General features: G+C 42.1%; 1 protein-coding gene across 1 annotated transcript in view; it reads right to left on the bottom strand.

Annotated features, from left to right (window-relative positions):
* The window catches only part of LOC308303333 (guanine nucleotide-binding protein subunit alpha-13-like), a 36,193-nt gene that overhangs the window by 13,795 nt on the left and 3,588 nt on the right, over nucleotides 1-18,810 (bottom strand). Inside the window, exon 2 of the mRNA XM_080747689.1 lies at nucleotides 17,106-17,332. Within this exon, the coding sequence (XP_080603815.1) occupies nucleotides 17,106-17,332 (227 nt within the window). The remainder of the gene's footprint in view (nucleotides 1-17,105; nucleotides 17,333-18,810) is intronic.

The following is an 18,810-nucleotide window of genomic DNA, read 5'->3' as shown; positions in this document are numbered from 1 at the left end:
ACATAGAAACATAGGTTTTTCAAAAAAAAAACTTAGAAAGATTCAAAAGACACTCAATAGAATCCGGTCAAAATTCTAATGTTCACGATTTTTCAAAAATTGCAGATCTACAAGCTCGCAGCGCGGCACTCGGTGCCGCGCTGTGAGCTTGTATATCTGCTATTTCTCAATAGTTAAAGCATAAAATAATATTACACTATACTGTGTACCCGTTCTGAATGGGTTAACACAACACTACAGCAGTGGTGGAAAAGATACACTGAAAACTGAAGTAAAAGTATCAATAGTGCAAGGTAGATATACTCTGTTAAAGGTAAAAGTCCAGAATTCAAAATGCACTCGAGTAAAAGTACCAAAGTATTGGAACCAAAAAGAAGACAAGTGCTCATCATGCAGATCGCAGAATGTCCCATTTCACTTTTTTACATGTATAAAATGTATATAAATAAATAAATAGCAGATTTACAAGCTTGCAATGAAACACATTTTGAGGTTGTAGATCTGCCAATTTCAAATTGACGAAATGTATTAGGGGTTGAAGTGATAAATGTGTTTTGTAATAACAGTCAACATCTACAAAGTAACTTGTAACTAAAGTTTCCAAATAATTGTAGTGGAGTAAAAAGTACATTATTTGGCTCCGACATGTAGTGAAGTAGAGTACTGGGAATAAAAAAAAAGTACTTGAGTAAATGTACTTTACACCACTGCACTAGAGTAGATTCAGTGGTGGACAGTAACCAAGTACTTTTAGTTGAGTACTTTTTTTGTGTCAAAGAGCCAGAGACACAGGGAGACGCGTCACGCATGTTACTGAACAAACACACTGTAGCAATGAATATTATCATTCACAATATAGAGCTCTAACCTTTTAAAATATAGCGAAAGTATCCAATCTGCGATCTTTTGAAGCTATGCTATTTTCACTATTATTGATATGTATTGGAAAATGACCAAATTCCAATACAACAATGCAATGGCAATCAAAATAAAATGTACTTCTTCTAAGAGTATAATACTTTGAGAGTATACTACTTTGACTCAAGTACTGAGGTTGAGTGCTCTGTCCAGCAGACTGGCTACCACAGCCTGACAGTAGTTAACATAACACCATCATATATTGAGCCAAGGCTTTATTTAGTCAGATGTGTCTCTTGTGACTGATCATCGCTGCAATAAACACCACATCTGCTTGTGTTATGCTGTGTGTGTGTGTGTGTGTGTGTGTGTGTGTGTGTGTGTGTGTGTGTGTGTGTGTGTGCGCGCATGCGTGCACATTTGAAAGCAATGTCGTTAGGCCTGTAACAATCATTACATAATGGCTGATCACAACCAGTGTTCATTTGGTACGCCAGTGGTTCTTAATCTCTTCAGATCACGACCCCCCAAAATAATCATATTGTAACATATTTCGACTGCTGGAACCCGTCATCGTTGGTTATTTCAGTAATAGGCTTTTGGATATTTGGGTTATTTATCTCGGATCTGCACTGTGCAGATTGTTGTTTACGAATCCCCGAAAAAAAGGCAGCAGGACTTCAGACTACTGTACTAGTTGGTAGGGGTGGGCGATATGAAAAAATACAATATCACGATATTTTCCCAAGCTGTATCACGATATACGATTTCATCACGATTCTTGTTCATGTTGGTTTTTATGGTTATTTTTCAAGTTACTTGACAAAAACTAGACTCTCTGGGTTCCTTTTGGGAGGTCTAAATTGAACTTTACAAGTATGTAACTCTGACGGTATACAAATGAAACCGGTCCATTTGGTTTCATTTGTATACTGTCACAGTTAAATGGAGACCTTGACATTTTAAAGTTTGAGAACTACTGATTTAGACCAAAATGCAGGTTTAAATTGAGTTCTGCAATGAATCTCTGTATTAACGAGGGCTTTACAAGGCTCCCTCATTTGTATCACGATATATACGATACCTCTGAAAAGGCATATCGTGGAGACATTTATTTATTTATTGTCTCAACGACCAGTGGCACTGGTCTGGTGCGCCTAGCTTTTATTATTTTAGCTTTTTTATTTTAATTTCGTTCCTAGTACTGCAAGTTCAATGCCAAAAACACACTTTAATCATACATTTCATGATTATTATGACATGAACATGTCATGAACGTGAACTTTGTCGGGCCACTACTACATCTGAGAGCAAATGGAGCCCTGCGTGTGTGTGGTTTCAGCTTTCCTTTCTGTTAACGACAAGCTCCAGCCTGAGGGCATCATGCAGCGATTTGTGAAGCGAACACACGAACAGAGGACAGTCATGACACATAATGGGGCGTATTTCCTGACATGGACCCATTCCACCATGCCTGCCTCGGAGGAGAACAGGCTAATTTAACCCGTTTAGAACGGGTACACATTATTGTGTATCATTATGTTATGCTTTAACTATTGAAAAATAGCAGATATACAAGCTCACAGCGAGCTTGTAGATCTGCTATTTTTTTTGAAAAAGTCGTAAAAATGTGTGCAAATCTTTGAATATAATGTATTTTCAAAGCGAACGTTTGTAACTCAAATTTTGCTTCTAGGTGGTCCCTGGAACTAAATATTTGAATGGGGGTCCGTGGCCAAATAAATATCATTTTGGGGGTCCTTCACATGAAAAGGTTTGAGAACCGCTGACATAGTAGTCTCTCAAGAACAGACTAACTGAGCTCCACTTAAGTGTAAAGGACCTTTTCTTTGACGATGGCTGGCCAGATTGCTGACATAGAAACATAGGTTTTTCTAAAAACCTTAGAAGGATTCAAAAGACACTTATAGAATCTGGTAAAAATTCTAATTTTCAAGATTTTTCAAAAACAGCAGATCTACAAGCTCGCAGCGCGGCACTCGGTGCCGCGCTGTGAGCTTGTATATCTGCTGTTTTTCAATAGTTAAAAGTATAAAATAATGATACGCAATAATGTGTACCCGTTTCTAAATGGGTTAAGTCACTATGGAACGGAAGTGAACCAACCTCCATAATCACCTCCACGGTCCCATGATGCATCTCTTCCAGAGGGAGGAATGTCATTCTCAACAGCAACGCTACTAGAGATGGGCCAAATTCTTGGCCGATACCGATCCACCGGTTTTATGAAGGTCTGACCTGACAAAAACGATTTCTCCGATACCGATTTCTTTAGCTAAGAACAAGAAAATAGGGTTGCTCCAATACCCTTTTTTTCAGGCCAAGTATGCCTACAACAAGACATACTTCAATTTATAAGTACCAATAAGCTAGAAGAACACTAATGCCAAATCAATCACAATAGTACAATATCCAAAATCACAGACAATATCCAGTCTAATATGACTGTCTGGACTAGGCAGGAGGAAAGCAGGTGACGCATGCTTTTTTTCCACCTTCTTTTTGGAGACTACATTGACACAGGATTATGGAATATATCCTTACATTGCAACGGTAATCAGCACAATCTGTATTCTGTAGGCTGCCACTAAGTAGACTGGCTGCTATTTGCTAATGTTTACTTTAGTCACAGGACCAGAGCATCATGCTGTGCAGTGCCATAGACACAATCGGCATAAAACCGGTATTTATGTCGGTGACCGATTCGGTCGGTTTTATTGCGACCGTAGGTCGCATTTACTACCAAAACCTCCCTGTCTGTCTGTCAGTGAGTCCGTCACACTTTTGCCCTGCTCATATCTCCACAACCGTTGCCCCCATCCATGCCAAATTTTGCACACACACTCCTTGACTGCCAAACTACAACCTCCAAGGACCCCCAGAGCCCCAGGGACCCCCAGGTCCCTGGGGGACCCCCAGATGTAAAAAATGACCAAATGTGCTCACACGTCACACGTCACACTTTTTCCCTGCTTATATCTCCGCACCCGTTGACCCGATCCATGCCAGATTTTACACACACACTCCTTGCCTGCCAAACTACAACCTCCAAGGACCCCCAGATGAAAAAAAATGACCACATGTGCAAAAATGACCAAATGACCACCCCAACGGGGCTGCTCACGGGGATTTCCCGGGGACCACCGACTCCTGGTGCTCCAGAACGGATGCAAAAGTGGTGGCGCCCCCAGTGGAGGACCCCCTGCCACTGCAGCGCACATAAAATGCCGTAACTCGGGCTAGGAGCGTCCGGGAGAGCCGGGGCCGGTACCTATTCGTCCGCCAAGGCAACGCGGAGACCCCACCCCTCATTTCTCACATGGCCCTATTCTAGCACCACCTTCAGGCCGATTTTTAAAACACATTTTTGGACACTGCTCCTACAGTTTTGGCCCTAAAATCACGAATATCACTACACAGCATGTCTACACTCATGTCATCAACATGGATCAGGAAGATTTGGGAAAAACAAATCTTTGCCCTATTTGTGGAGATAAGCCACCTACGGTCGCTTATCTCCCGATTAGGGAGTCTTACTGGTATCATACCTGCCGGTTTTTGATATTGGCCGATTCCGATTTCCATCCCTAGACGCTACCTCAGACCGCAAGGCAAAAGCGCTTGCAGGGGTCTTCAAAGTTTTCAGTCCAAGGACCCCTTAGTTGAGAGAGAGATGAAGCAGGGACCCCCACAACCTTCTCATAGATTCCATATAGTTCATCGTTTGACAGCACAATCATCAGTGTATTTTGGATTCAAGTCAATTTGTGTTCTCAGATATTTAACCACTTGAGCTGTCATTACCTAATAAACTTGACCTTTTACTCTGTACTTAGTCTGCTCTTTTTCCCCTCTACACCAAACCCCTTTGCCGAAAATAGCCGATCTACAAGCTCACAACGAGGCGTTGTGAGCTTTTAGAGCTGCTATTTTTGGCAACAGTTCTCATAATATGGACACTAGGGTTCAAGTTGTTAATATAAAAAGGATTGGAAGATTTGGAGGACCCCCTGTAGTAACTCTGAGGACCCCCGGCCCCTAGGGGTCCCGGACCCCCTGTTGAAGACTCCTGAATGAGTTTAACAACTTAAAAACGACCACTTCACCCATTCCCAACCCATCTTCATATAATTGGTCCTCATTCACTAATGCTCATTATAATTTGGAAAGATCGAAGAGGTTTTTGGTAGGCAGGTCCTCAGCCCGCTAACGAGGCGGAGATAGTGAGACAGAGATTGTGCCATTAATGCTCTAATGAGCATTAGTGTGTGTGTGTGTGTGTGTGTGTGTGTGTGTGGACCAGTTATAGCGTGCCGTGTAAAGATACGTTTGAAAATCCATCCAAAATCCATACCTCCAAAACCTGATCAACCCCTACAACCCCACCCGTTCACTCAGATCAGCCAACACAGGGATGCTGACAGAACCCTCGCTAAAAACCCCAGCTAAAACCCCCAGGACAAAAATCCACTCGTCCTAGACAATTTGCCCTCCTGGCCCCCATACTGTGGAATAAACTCCCTGTCGCACTTAGAACTACAGACTCACTCCCTTGCTTCCACCGTGGACTGAAGACGCACCTCTTCAGACTCCACCTAAAAAAAAACATAGCACTACTGTAACACTCCCCTTCCCTCAATGACCATACATGAAGCTAGACAGCAGTTTTAGGTTTTATAAGTTTTCTTTTTAACTGATTAGGTTAGGTGCGTGGTCTGTCTATGTTATTGTTCTTTTCTAGATTGATATTCCTATGCATTTGTTATATTGCTGTTAATGTACTGACATATTGTCTTGCTTATTATAGTGATGTGTATTACCTGCTTATTGTAAGTCGCTTTGGATTAAAAGCGTCTGCTAAATTCCTAAACTGTAAACAGTAAACTGAAAATGGCTGAAGTTAAATAAATTATAATTCATTTCCCACTACTGTGGGGTATTTTTTGTCACCGTCTGAATGTGAAAACTGTGCTCTGCATTCACCTGTCCTAACTGTCAGGAACAGTGTGGGCACTGTTTGTTGGCATTATTCAAACGACATCGTTATTGAACAAAAAACCTTTCCCTTTTTTTTAGGAATTAAAGGGGGAAAAAAAGCCATAATGTATGCGTATGGAAGAGGGGCTGGGCTTGTTGACGCGGAAGCCTATCCGTGCATGATACTAAAACACCACAGGAGATCATAAAAAAAGAAGAACTCACAAAATCATGAAAGAGAAGTAATCAGCATGGACTTGATCCTGTTGGGAAGTGTGTGTGTGTGTGTGTGTGTGTGTGTGTGTGTGTGTGTGTGTGTGTGTGTGTGTGTGTGTGCATGGTTGCGCGTGTGCGTGCATGCGTGTGTTGGGCGTTAGATTAGCTGTGTACGGTATTAGGAATTCCAGAGTATGAGCAAAAAAAAGGCAAAAGAAAAAAAAAATACAATACAGGAAATCACAAATCTCACATTAGAAATGAATGTACAGTATGCTGCATCCACAGAAACTGAAATCATCAATCAAGACACACAAAATATCACATCCCTGATAAATTCAAACCACTGCCAAACTGTGAAGTTGGTTATGTACTGTGTGTGTGTGTGTGTGTGTGTGTGTGTGTGTGTGTGTGTGTGTGTGTGTGTGTGTGTGTGTGTGTGTGTGTGTGTGCGCGTAAGTGCGCGACAGCACAATCATCAGTGTATTTTGAATTTGTGTCAATTTGTGTTTTCAGATATTTAACCACTTGAGCTGTCATTACCTAATAAACTTGACCTTTTACTCTGTACTTAGTTTGCTCTTTTTCCCCTCTACACCAAACCCCTTTGCCGAAAATATTCGATCTACAAGCTCACGTAGATCTGCTATTTTTGGCTACAGTTCTCAGAATATGGACACTAGGGTTCAAGTTGATAAATTCAAACCACTGCCAAACTGTGAAGTTGGTTATGTACTGTGTGTGTGTGTGTGTGTGTGTGTGTGTGTGTGTGTCTAAGTGCGCGTGCGTGTGCTTTTGAGCTCGCTTCCAGCGTGTTTGTTAGTGTTTGTGTGCAAATATCAGTGCGTGGGAGTGGAAGGGGAGGAGGACTTGGGGTGGTGTTTGTAAGCAGAAAGCTGTTTAAGCACAGATCAACATTCCAGCTGCGATAATAGTTACAGTAGTCCTTCATTCTCGCTGCACGACAATCTGCTAGCAAAACAGCTTTGTGTGCGAGAGGGCAGCACAAAACGGCACCGTAGCAAAAGAACAGAGGAGAAAGATATGGGTGGGAACAGGGGCGTCGCAAGAGGGGGAAAAGTGGGACTGAGTTACTAGGGCCCAAGGTGGAGGGGCCCTAGTAACTTTAGCTGTGCCGCGCTGTGAGCTTGTATATCTGCTATTTTTGAAACGTCGAGAAAATGTGTGAAAATCTTTGAATACATGTGTTTGTTTGTTTTTAAGCAAACATTTGTAACTCAAATTTTGCTTTTGGGGGGGGGGGGTCCCTGGAAATAAATATTTTGAGACGGGGGGTCTGTGGCCAAATACATATCACCTTGGGGGTCCTTGACATGAAAAAGTTTGAGCACCACTGACATGGAAACATAGGTTTCTTCTTGCACACATTTTCACGATTTTTTCAAAAATACAAGCTCGCTGTGAGCTTGTATATCTGCTATCTTTCAATAGTTAACATTCATGGGGGGCCCACAGTGAATCCTGGCTTGTACCCAGGGCCCAGAATTTGGTGTGACGCCCCTGGGTGGGAAGCAGACTGGGCCTGGGAGGAGGGTGAGAAGTGTACAACGGGTTCTCTCGGCTTGAATGCGACTTCAAGTAGCTCTTCCTCTGCATTTGTTCAGCGTTGGGTCAGTGGCGGAAAGTAACCCGAGTACTTTTACTACAAGTACTGTGTAGGGCGGCTGTCACGATAACGACATTTTACATGACGATTAATTGTCACTCAAATAACTGCGATTAATGGCTTAGTTGTGTTTTTGTCGTTGACAATGACATTTTTGTTTGGCTTGTAGGCTTTGAAGGTGCACATGGCAGATATGACACATGAGCTAACTATACAAAGAAATGACTGACATATTTGACAACTTTATACTTTAAAAAATTAACACTGATAGTGGAAATAGCCGTTCTACAAGCTCACAACGCGCTGCATCGCAACATGGCAATGATTCTGACAAAATAATTGCGATTATGTCAAATAATTGCGATTATGTCAAATAATTGCGATTATGTCAAATAATAAATAATTGTTTTCAGGCCAAGGACCCCTTAGTTGAGAGAGAGATGAAGCAGGGACCCCCCACAACCTTTTTCATAGTTTCCATATAGTTTCATTATTTGATAGCACAATCATCAGTGTATTTTGGATTCATGTCAATGTGTGTTTTCAGATATTTACACTTGAATCGTCAATACTTAATACATTTGACCTTTCACTCTGTATTTAGTCTGCTCTTTTTCCCCTCTACACCAAACTTCTTTACTGAAAATAGCCGATCTTCAAGCTCCGTTGTGAGCTGGATTAGATGATTATGTAATAATTGTGACAGCACTAGTTCTATGCTTAAAAAGGACCACATGGTCCATTTTCAACCAGGGTTGTTGGGATCCGGAGGAACCGGATCCAGGGTTCCCACACATTTTTAACAATTAATTTCCAAAACTTTTCCAGAACTAGTCCTTACCCGTTCAAAGATATGAGCTCCGAAATGATGTGCAGTGTGTGGGTTATGGGATGTGCACTGTGCACACGGTATATGAGGGATGGAAAGTAACTTTAACTGGTACTTGCATGATAATATGTAGGAGCATCAATGTAAGAAATACCCGTTTCGTTTAATGGCTATGTGTGTGTGTGTGTGTGTGTGTGTGTGTGTGTGTGTGTGCAGCGGTTTGGACCGTGAGACCATCCGCAGAGTAGTCTGTGTTTCTTTTTGAGAGGGTCGGTCCGCCTGAAAAACGCGTTTTGGAACGAAACGGTTACGTTTTGCGCGTTTGTGACGCCCTCTACGGGTGGAATTGGAAATGCTTCTGGGGATTCGTTGAGTAAGCCACCCGCAACCTGTGGCAGAAATTCAGTGTTGACTCGACGTTTTGTTTGTGATTTATGGCTATTGTTTGCAAAACGGGCCCCTCCCGCTAACTTTGGAAGCCCGTTACGAACGAACGGTATGGACTATCAAAATATCCCTTGACTATGTTCATTGCATGGGTTCAGAGATCATGTGTACCCATTTTCGTGACATTTGAAGAAAATATGTAGGAAAAGGAGCAAAAAGTGTGTTTTGGAGAAAATGCAAAATGGCGGAAAATCGATCCTGACGCAAATGGGCGGGGCCTATATGGGGAGATGCGTATTGACCCAAGGAATCCAGGGAAAAAAGAATTTTAATTTTCCGACCTACGGTTCAAGAGTTACAGGCCGAAACGTAAAGTGGACTGTTATAGCGCCACCATGAGGCCAACTGACAAAGTTATTTTTTATTTAATCCTTGATATCATTATAAATCTCCTCTCAGAGTTTTGTAACTGTAGCCCCTATGGTTTGCGAGAAAAAAAATATTGAATGTGAGTTTTTGCGATTCCCATTATAAGTCAATGGGAAAAATTAATTCACTAATAAATTAATATCAATTAAACGATTTGTGAAAGTGACAAACGGGCTTCACAGTTATGTCAGGTGTGTTCATATGCTATTGGTCATGCGATTTCAGATCAATTGCTCCAGCCACTGAGGAGAAACGCTGTTTCAGACACTCACTCAGACACTCACTCAGACATTTGGTGAATTATATGTTAGATATTTAACCCAATTTCCAGGACTATATAACAATAATTCAGCTCAATAACAAGTCGCTTACTCCTATGCACATTGCCCAAAGACAGGTATTGTATGACAGTGGTTCTCAACCTTTTCAGGCTGTGACCCCCGAAATAATCATATTTTAACTGGGGACCCGGCACCCTGATGAGCAATAAGCTCATCAGCTATTTTCACAATTTCTGCCTCTAATATTTGACGATTTTTGCCAATGTTTAATTTGTCATTTCAGAGGTATTAACAAAATCAATAACCAAAGACAATGCATAGCTATTTTTTCCAGGACCTTCCAGGACCCTTGATCAATTCCAAAACTTTTCCAGTACTGGAAAAATATTTTTCTAATTTCAAAATATTTCCAGGAATTTCATGACCGTGGGAACCCTGTATACAATTACAATACCAGTGGTTCTCAAACTTCATCATCATTTCAAGGACCACCATAACTCAAGACAGTGTACAAAGGCGACGAAATGGACCTGTACAGGTCAATGTGGTTCCATCACTCTCATTGTTACAGAGCTGTAGGGCAGGGGTCTTCAATGTTTTCAGGCCAAGGACCCCTTAGCGGATAGGGAGATAAAGCAGGGACCCCCAACACATATTGTGTAAAACCTCTAACCTCTACACCAAACCTATTTGCCAAAAATAGCCGATCTACAAGCTTGTAGATCTGTTGTATTTGGCTAAAGTTCTCCTCAGTATAGGGACGTGACGGTTCAAGTTGTTCATTTCAAATAATCATCCTATCACACAAAGATTTTGGCGGCCCCCCTGTAGTAACTCTGAGGGCCCCCTAGGGGTCCCGGACCCCCTGTTGAAGACCCCTGCTGTAGGGTCAATTTGGAACCTGCAATAGGAGACGTAAAAGGGTCCCCAGCACTTAAATCAGGCAACTGGGTCGGCAGGGTTTGCAATCTGGCCCAAGCAGCCAAAACTAATATCTTGCACGATTAACACAGCCATTATGTTGTTGTCAGGAAGAAAAACCTCGTAACTCCATATTTCAACTTTTCATTTTCGTTAGTTTTTTTCTTTCCTTAAATGACGGCCCTACCATTTCATCATACAAGAGTGTCGCACAAAAGTAGTGAAAATATCAGATCTACAAGCTCACATCGCAACACGTTGTGAGCTTATAGATCGGCAATTTTTGTTCACGAATGGTTTTGGACATAAAGTACAAGGTTTCCACCCGACAAGTGACAATGTGCACTTTGTGTATCTGCAAACGGGCCATATATTTCATATTTCTCTACTCTCAAAAATGGTCGAAAATAAGTGAAAACAGCCAAAATGTAGATTGTCTATTTTTGCTATATTTCAACAGATGTATGTATGTTAGGCTATGCGACTGGAAATTACAACTACACAAAATAATGATGTAATTATTTCGAATACTTAGCGATTAGACATTCATGTACTAATGGTGACAGGCGTCGACCATAAACCTAAAGCAGCGTTTTGTGTCGACCGGCGATCTGTGTCGTTCTGGAGCAGAAGACTGAAGTAGTAGACAGAAGTAGTGAAGTGTGCTGACTGGGAGTGCAGTGCATGCTGACGCGCCAAACACTAGCAGAAGAAGAAGAGAGAGGTGTAAACAGGAAACTGACTGAATCACATGTCAGAGGGAGAGACGCCAAACAGACAGACAGACGGAGAGTGTAGAGAGAGAGAGAGAGAGAGAGAGAGAGAGAGAGAGAGAGAGAGAGAGAGAGAGAGAGAGGAAGACTATTAAGAGAGAGAGAAAGAGAGAGAGAGAGAGAGAGAGAGAGAGAGAGAGAGAAAGAGAGATGCAGTGGAGACAGAAGGAGAGAGAAATAGATGGAGGGAGGAGAGAAGAGAAGAGTAGAGGGCAGACGACTAGAGAGCAGAGCGGAAAACCTTTAGTTTCACTTTCATTTTTAGACAGCTTGTATGATTCAGGGCCCTGCGGCCTGCAATCACACTTGGCTATGATGAACCTTGCCCTTGTATTTATTCTTTTTTTTAACAACATAAAGCAGGGGTCTTCCTTCAACGTTTTCAGGGCCAAGGACCCCTTAGCTGAGAGAGGGATAAAGCAGGGACCCCCGCAACATATTGTATAAAATTGCGTTGCAGATTAAAAATGTTCATGGATTTCTTAGACAGCGTAGACTTGTTTGACAGCAGCACAGTCATCAGTGAAGGTTGTTGGTCTAATGTGTATTTTTAGACATTGACCCACTTGAACCGTCAATTCTTGGTCTGCTCTTCTTTTCCCTCTACATCAAACCTCTTTGCCAAGAATTGCAGATCTACATGCTCACAACGTTGTGAGCATGAGGATCTGCAATTCTTGGCTAATGTTCCACACAGAATAGGGATACTAGGGGTAAAGTGTGTAGCAAAAATAAAGTTCTTATCACACAAAGATTTGGAGGACGCCCTGTAGTAACTCTGAGGACCCCCTGTTGAAGACCCCTGGCCTAAAGACAAACACAGAGAACAACGTTAGCCTACTACTACAGCCCACTCTTAACGGATCCTGGGTCCTTCTCTAAAAGCCCTGCCATCGTGTGCCCTTTGCAGAGCGATGGGACACTGCTGGCATCTTGGGTACAAAGAGCACACGGACACCACACAGACCTAACCATGACGTCAAGGCTGTTCGCATCTAAACCGTTCTGACCTTTATAGCATGCCATCACTCCCCCTCTCGCTTTCTCTTTCCTCTTCCTTCCTGTGCGCCTGTCTGTCTGTCTGTCTGTCTGTCTGTCTGTCTACGGTACTGTATAACAGTGGTTCCTAACCTGTGGGTGGGGAACCCCAGGGGAGTCCCCAAATGATTTTGTGGGGTCTCCCAGATGATGGAACTTAATGTGCAACATTATTTTCCTCCCTCAACAGTAAACAAACCAACATACAGTTAAAGGGATATTACACTTTCAAAGTCATTTTATCGTCTAATCAGGCTTTTATGAACACCCTGAACAGTTTTTAATTTGCTTGATTCAATATTTAGATATTTGATGTAAATGTTACCAGGCCCGACACGCCCAGGCCCTCTCCACATACACACCCATTGTAACTTCAAACTCCATTTTAACCATGATAGATTAATTAAAAACACCCGTTGTTTTTTCTGTTGACTCATACTACCCTCCTAATACGTGAGCAGGCCGTGTTTTTTCGATAACTTTTTTCATTAATTTTTAATAATTATTTGGGAAAATGAAAAATATTTAATACAAAAATGGATTATTAAAAATAAATGAAAAAAGTTATCGAAAAAACACGGCCTGCTCACGTATTAGGAGGGTAGTTTGAGTCACCAGAAAAAATAATGGTTGTTTTTAATGAATTTATCACGGTTAAAATGGAGTTTGAAGTTACAATGGGTGTGTATGTGGAGAGGGCCTGGGCGTGTCGGGCCTGGTAACATTTACATCAAATATCTAAATATTGAATCAAGCAAATTAAAAACTGTTCAGGGTGTTCATAAAAGCCTGATTAGACGATAAAATGACTTTGAAAGTGTAATATCCCTTTAAGTGTATAGAGGGTATCTGTACATTTCTAAAGTGATGATTTAAGGACTTTTTAATACCTTTAAAATGACAAATTAAACATTGGCCAAATTGTCAAATATTAGAGGCGGAAATGGTGATAATAGCAGATCTATATGGTTGCATGAGCATGTAGATCAGCTATTTTCACAATAGAATCGTGTTAAACAAAATGTAATGCCTCAACTCTCTCTTAGTGCTCATCAGGGTGGGGGGGGGGGTCCCCAGTTAAAGTATTAGTATTATTTGGGGGGTCGTGGCCTGATAAGGTTGAGAACCACTGCTGCATAATAATCTAATATTTTAAAGTAAATTTAAACGTAACCTAGCATAAAAAAGATTAACCAAATGTGAGTTAAGACAGAGATTCACAACTTGTGGGCCTAATTTGATTGAAAAGATTAAATAAAATAAATAAATATATATCTTAAAATAAATATGGTATTTTGTTTTCACAGTGATACCGATAATAAATAAGAATGGGAGGGTGTTTTCTGCTGGTGTTTCAGTCCGAGTGCATCAAAGGGTGCGTACCGGGCGTGGTTAGGGTTAGGTTTAGGCATAGTTTTACTGAGGTTAAGGTTAGGGTTAGGGTTGAGTTTAGGCATAGTTTTACTGAGGTTAGGGTTAGGATTAGGGCTGGGTTCAGGCACTCACTACACTGAGCACACACCCGGTGCGCATTTCCGAACGCACCCTTTGATACACTCGGACTGAAACACCAGCAGAAAACACTCTCCCAAATAAGAATACTACGTTAGTTCCACTGAACCAAGCTGGAACACAAATCGATGGATCATTAAAGGTAAACATTCTCTGACAACGCACACGGCCCACCCACTTGTTAAGTGGTCAAACGATGGGTCACCAAGGACAATGTCTTCAACTGGGCCCTGGTCCAGAGAAAGGTTAGAAACGGCCGAGTTAAGAGACCCAATAACCGTGAATATGGTTTCAAAAACTCAGCCGATAAAAGAGTTTTTAAAACACTAAACCAGGGGTCTTGAAACAGGGGGTCCGGGCCCCCTAGGGGGTCCTCAGAGTTACTACAGGGGGTCCTCCAAAATGTTGTGTGATAGAAACCTTTTTTTCTTGTAGATCGGCTATTTTCGGCAAAGAGGTTTGGTGTAGGGGGGGAAAAAAGAGCACACTAAGTACAGAGTGAAAGGTCAAGTTTATTAACTCAATAGCTGCCGGGCGCCGCTAGGTGCCGCTAGAGTGCCAGCCATTCTCCCGTAGGCATTCACTATCACATCCGGGCCGCCAGCCTGAACTGGCTTGGCTTTTCACTCGAATGAGTGCTATGCTAGCGAGCCGGAGGAAGTTAGCTATCAGTTAGCAATCGACTATATAATTTTTTAGAAGAGCGATCTAAAGTTATTCAGCTGCCAAAATAACTTGTCTGCTGGCCTCGGAACACAATCCGGAGAAAATCCGCTGTAAAGATGTGTTTTTCTATTGGAGTGGGCGGCGTGCTGCGGCCTTTTCTTCCCATTACGGGCCTTGTAAACAGAATCGCGGCCTTGTGCTAGGATGCTAAATTAGACCGGGGCTTCGTTGATGCCTCCGATTATTTAATTCATTTTACTAAAGGAACCGAATAATGTCGGTTCTTGTAATCCTTAATACGTCTTGCTGAAACAGCGTTTTTTTGGGGGGGCTCTAAACTTTTTTCTAAACCATTTTCAATGGAATAAATCATCGGGACAAGTAGAATGGCTCATTGGGAAGCGGTGGAGGAGCCAGGACCACCCACGTCGCTACTAGCAGCTCAGGGTAAGCGAAATAGATTAAAAAATTAGTATTGGAATGGAAAAAAGAACCGAGATTATTCGGTTTTCGCACAGAAAGAGTTAAGTATTGACGGTTCAAGTGGTTAAATATCTGAAAACCCACATTAACATCCAAAAAAAATTCAAAATATACTGAGGATTGTGCTGTCAAACAATGAAACTACTGTATATGGAATCTACGAAAAGGGTGGGGGTTCCCTGCTTCATCTCTCTCTCTCTCTCTCTCTCAACTAAGGGGTCCTTGGCCTGAAAATGTCGAAGCCCCCAGCACTATACCATATATTTACCACCGTTAAATAACAATACCCAATTGCCATGCATTGATTTAAACCCCCCAAAATCCTGGAGTGCTCACTCTGAACTGAACTACACTGGGGATCTTTCAGTCTATGAACTGTTAACGACGGGAGGAAAGCAAAGTCCTTCATTACAGCTGCTGGATTAATGAATGTCTCGTTGTTGTGGGCAGATAAACGTATTACGATCACTGATGTGTAAAGTACCTACTTATTAAGCGTGTCTGTGCTGTGAACGGTTACTGACCAGCTACAGTACATGCCAATTCCACTGGCATGGTGTGTGTGTGTGTGTGTGTGTGTGCGTGTGCGTGCGTGCGTGTGCGTGTGTGTGTGTGCGTCTGTGTGATTTTCCTTTTGTCAGAGGCCAATCCCAATCTTGAGATTTGTGAAATAGGAGTATTTCACCTCAACTCCATGGCGTGAGTAATCAATAGAAAAAAAGTGAATTCGGGGGTGAACTACTCCTTTTAAGCACAATATTATGAATATTATGTTTTGATATTACTATCATTCTAAAGGTTCCTGCTGGGTCTACACATACAGCCAAACAGTTTGAGACACATTCATTTTGGAACTGAAGTATGTAAGTAAATACGTTAGTTCCATTGATCCAAGCCAGGACACAATCGACTGATTCAAAATAAACACACTTGGGGGGCAGGTCGTTATGATGGCCAAACGGGCTCTACTGCAGCCTGACAGCGAGTCCCGGGTTCGATTCCTGAGCCCGGCGGACCTTTGATGCCTGATGACTGAAAATACATGCCTTCAACATTTTTCAAGTAGACAAGTGCCGATGTGATTTTTTTTCCTTCCCGATACCAATAACGATATCCATAACTTGTGTGACAGTCGATACGGAGCACCGATCCGATACCAGCGTGTGATTTAAAAATAATCTAGGGCAGTTGCTCTCAAAGTGGGGTCCAGGGAACCTTAGGGTTCCTTGAGGGCTTTCCAAATGGACCCTTACAGGTCTGTAACTCTGAGAGTCATTAGGGGTCCTTGAAATCAAAAGGTTTGGGAACCTCTGATCTAGGGAATAAATACAAATTCCATTAATAAATGTTGAGTGCGGCGGCTACAAGTTAGTAAAATAACAACGTTAAAAGTAGTAAGAGCATAAAACAGGAAGCGCAACATCAATTCTGAAGCTTTCAAAGTACAAAATAATTACTGACTGTAAATGACATATCATCATACTGTGTATGTCAAAGACTACAGGGCATCAGAATGGCATAGACTGGCATACTCAACATCTTGGGCCCTGATCCCCCCGGAACTGCTGAACTAGTGTGTTTATGTTTTATGAATGATGCTGTGTGTGTGTGTGTGTGTGTGTGTGTGTGTGTGTTAGGGATGGGATGATATGAAAATGTGTGACCAAAAGAATTGCGATTTACGATATAATCGTGATAGCAAAATATCCCCAACATCAATTACCCTTGGGCGGAACATTTGCCAAAAAATAGCAGATCTACAAGCTTTTGGCAAAGACATTTGGTAGAGAGTGGAAAAAACAACAACAACACGGTATCAAGTACGTTATTTACACATCCGTTTTACCAATAGAGGGTTTAAGTGGTTCCAGATATGCAGCTCGGAAAATAAGCGGTGAATTGATCCCAATGCATGACGAAGGACGATATCACGATAAATTACATCTCCACGATACGATCATCATGAGTGTTTTTTTATCACGATTAACGATAATATTGATTATCGTACCATCCCATCCCTAGTGTGTGTGTGTGTGTGCGCGCGCGTGTGTGCGTGCGTGCGTGCGTGTCACGGCCCCCACACTGACCAGCTGGAACTCGCGGCGGCGGTCGTAGGCGTTCTGGATGCCCGAGTCAGCCCACAGGGCCTTGATGGAGGGCAGGTACCGCAGGAACACCGAGGACTCCACCTGGCCGCTGGCCATCTTGGCCGAGCGCGTGTCGAACGCCATCAGGCTGTCGCCGTGCTCCTGGTTGTCCGGGCAACCCCAGGGGATGTGCAGCTTCCCCCGCGCGTCCACCAGCACGCGCACACCTGGGGAGAGAGAGCAGACACAGAGGGACCGATGATTCAGGGGTTGACACCAAGGTCTCAGTACGTACTGATTGATTGGAGATTAACCCATTTAGGCCTAGGATTATTGACTGCTTTAACTATTGAAAAATAGCAGATATACAAGCTCACAGCGCGGCACCGAGTGCTGCGCCGCGAGCTTGTAGATCTGCTATTTTTGAAAAAAAAATCATGATTTTTTTTTTTTTTTTTGCAAGTCTTTCAATATATCTACTTAAAAGCGAACATTTATAACTAAATATTTACTTCTGGGTGGTCCCTGGAACAACATATTTAGAGATGGGGGTCCATGGCCAAATACCTGTAATTTTGGGGGTCCTTGACATGAAAAGGTTTGAGAACAGCATGATTTAGAGGAAGGATTTAGAAGTCGGGTCAAAGATATTCAAAGACTTTCACTAATTTTCACGATTTTTCAAAAATAGCAGATCTACAAGCTCGCAGCGCGCTGTGAGCTTGTATATCTGCTATTTTTCTAAAGTTAAAGCATAAAATAATGGTTAAAGTGGTTAAAATCTAACGCGACTCGGGCGCATTCCAGGTATTTGAGAGTTAATGGAGAATTTATTCGAAGTTTGCATAGGAAAGATGACAGCACAAATCACCGGTACAAGGTCAACTAAAAGGAGATCCTAGTAAACTTTTCTGCTTATTTACACAGGAATCAAGATTTAAGATTCAAGATTAATTTATTTGGACAAGCAGGCTGCTACATAACATACAACAGGACAAGACAGACAGACAGAAAGAAAGTAAATTACAACGAATAGTGCACAACACAGTGCTGACATACAGGTCAAGTGCATACATTACATTACACTAGAGTCATCACACCCTACTAACGGCCAGAGTAACGGATATGATGTCCCACTTTATTTATATAACATTGAAAGACAGATGGATAGAACACAGCTATGCATAGGATAACATCAATGACCAAAGCAGAAAAGATAAATACAAAATATAAGGTAAATAAAATAAACAGAAGAGGAGGACAGTGGAAAGGTGGAGGTGAGTATGGGCTTAAAGGCCTTTCCATACTTCGACCGAAATGTTCGGTGAGTTGTGTTTTACGACGTGCAAATTTCTGAACTCTCGTTCGCTCCAATGCTTTTCAGAAGTCCCGAGGGATATAATTCTATGGTAGAAAAGGACCTTTTGACCGAAAACGGCGGTTTCGGTCAAAGTATGGAGAGGCCTTTAGTCTATTTACAAGTTTCAAGTAGCAGCCGTCTGTAGGTGACTTTTCAGATCAATTTTGAAGGAGGTTAGGGATTTACACTCCTTTAGGGCTTGCGAACGAATTTGAGTCTTTTTTAGAGTCAAATCTAGGTTGAACATGATTAGTGGAGCTGCCTCTGGTGTTGTAGTTGTGGACATCATTGACGTCAGGTCATGTTCTACTTGCCCAAAGGTCATGCCCACTTGCCCGTAAGGTA

This window comes from Nannobrachium achirus, assembly GCF_963921795.1.
Source record: "Nannobrachium achirus genome assembly, chromosome: 18".
Taxonomy (NCBI): domain Eukaryota; kingdom Metazoa; phylum Chordata; class Actinopteri; order Myctophiformes; family Myctophidae; genus Nannobrachium; species Nannobrachium achirus.
Note: the sequence above shows the minus strand (reverse complement) of the source record. Positions and strands in the feature narration are given on the sequence as shown.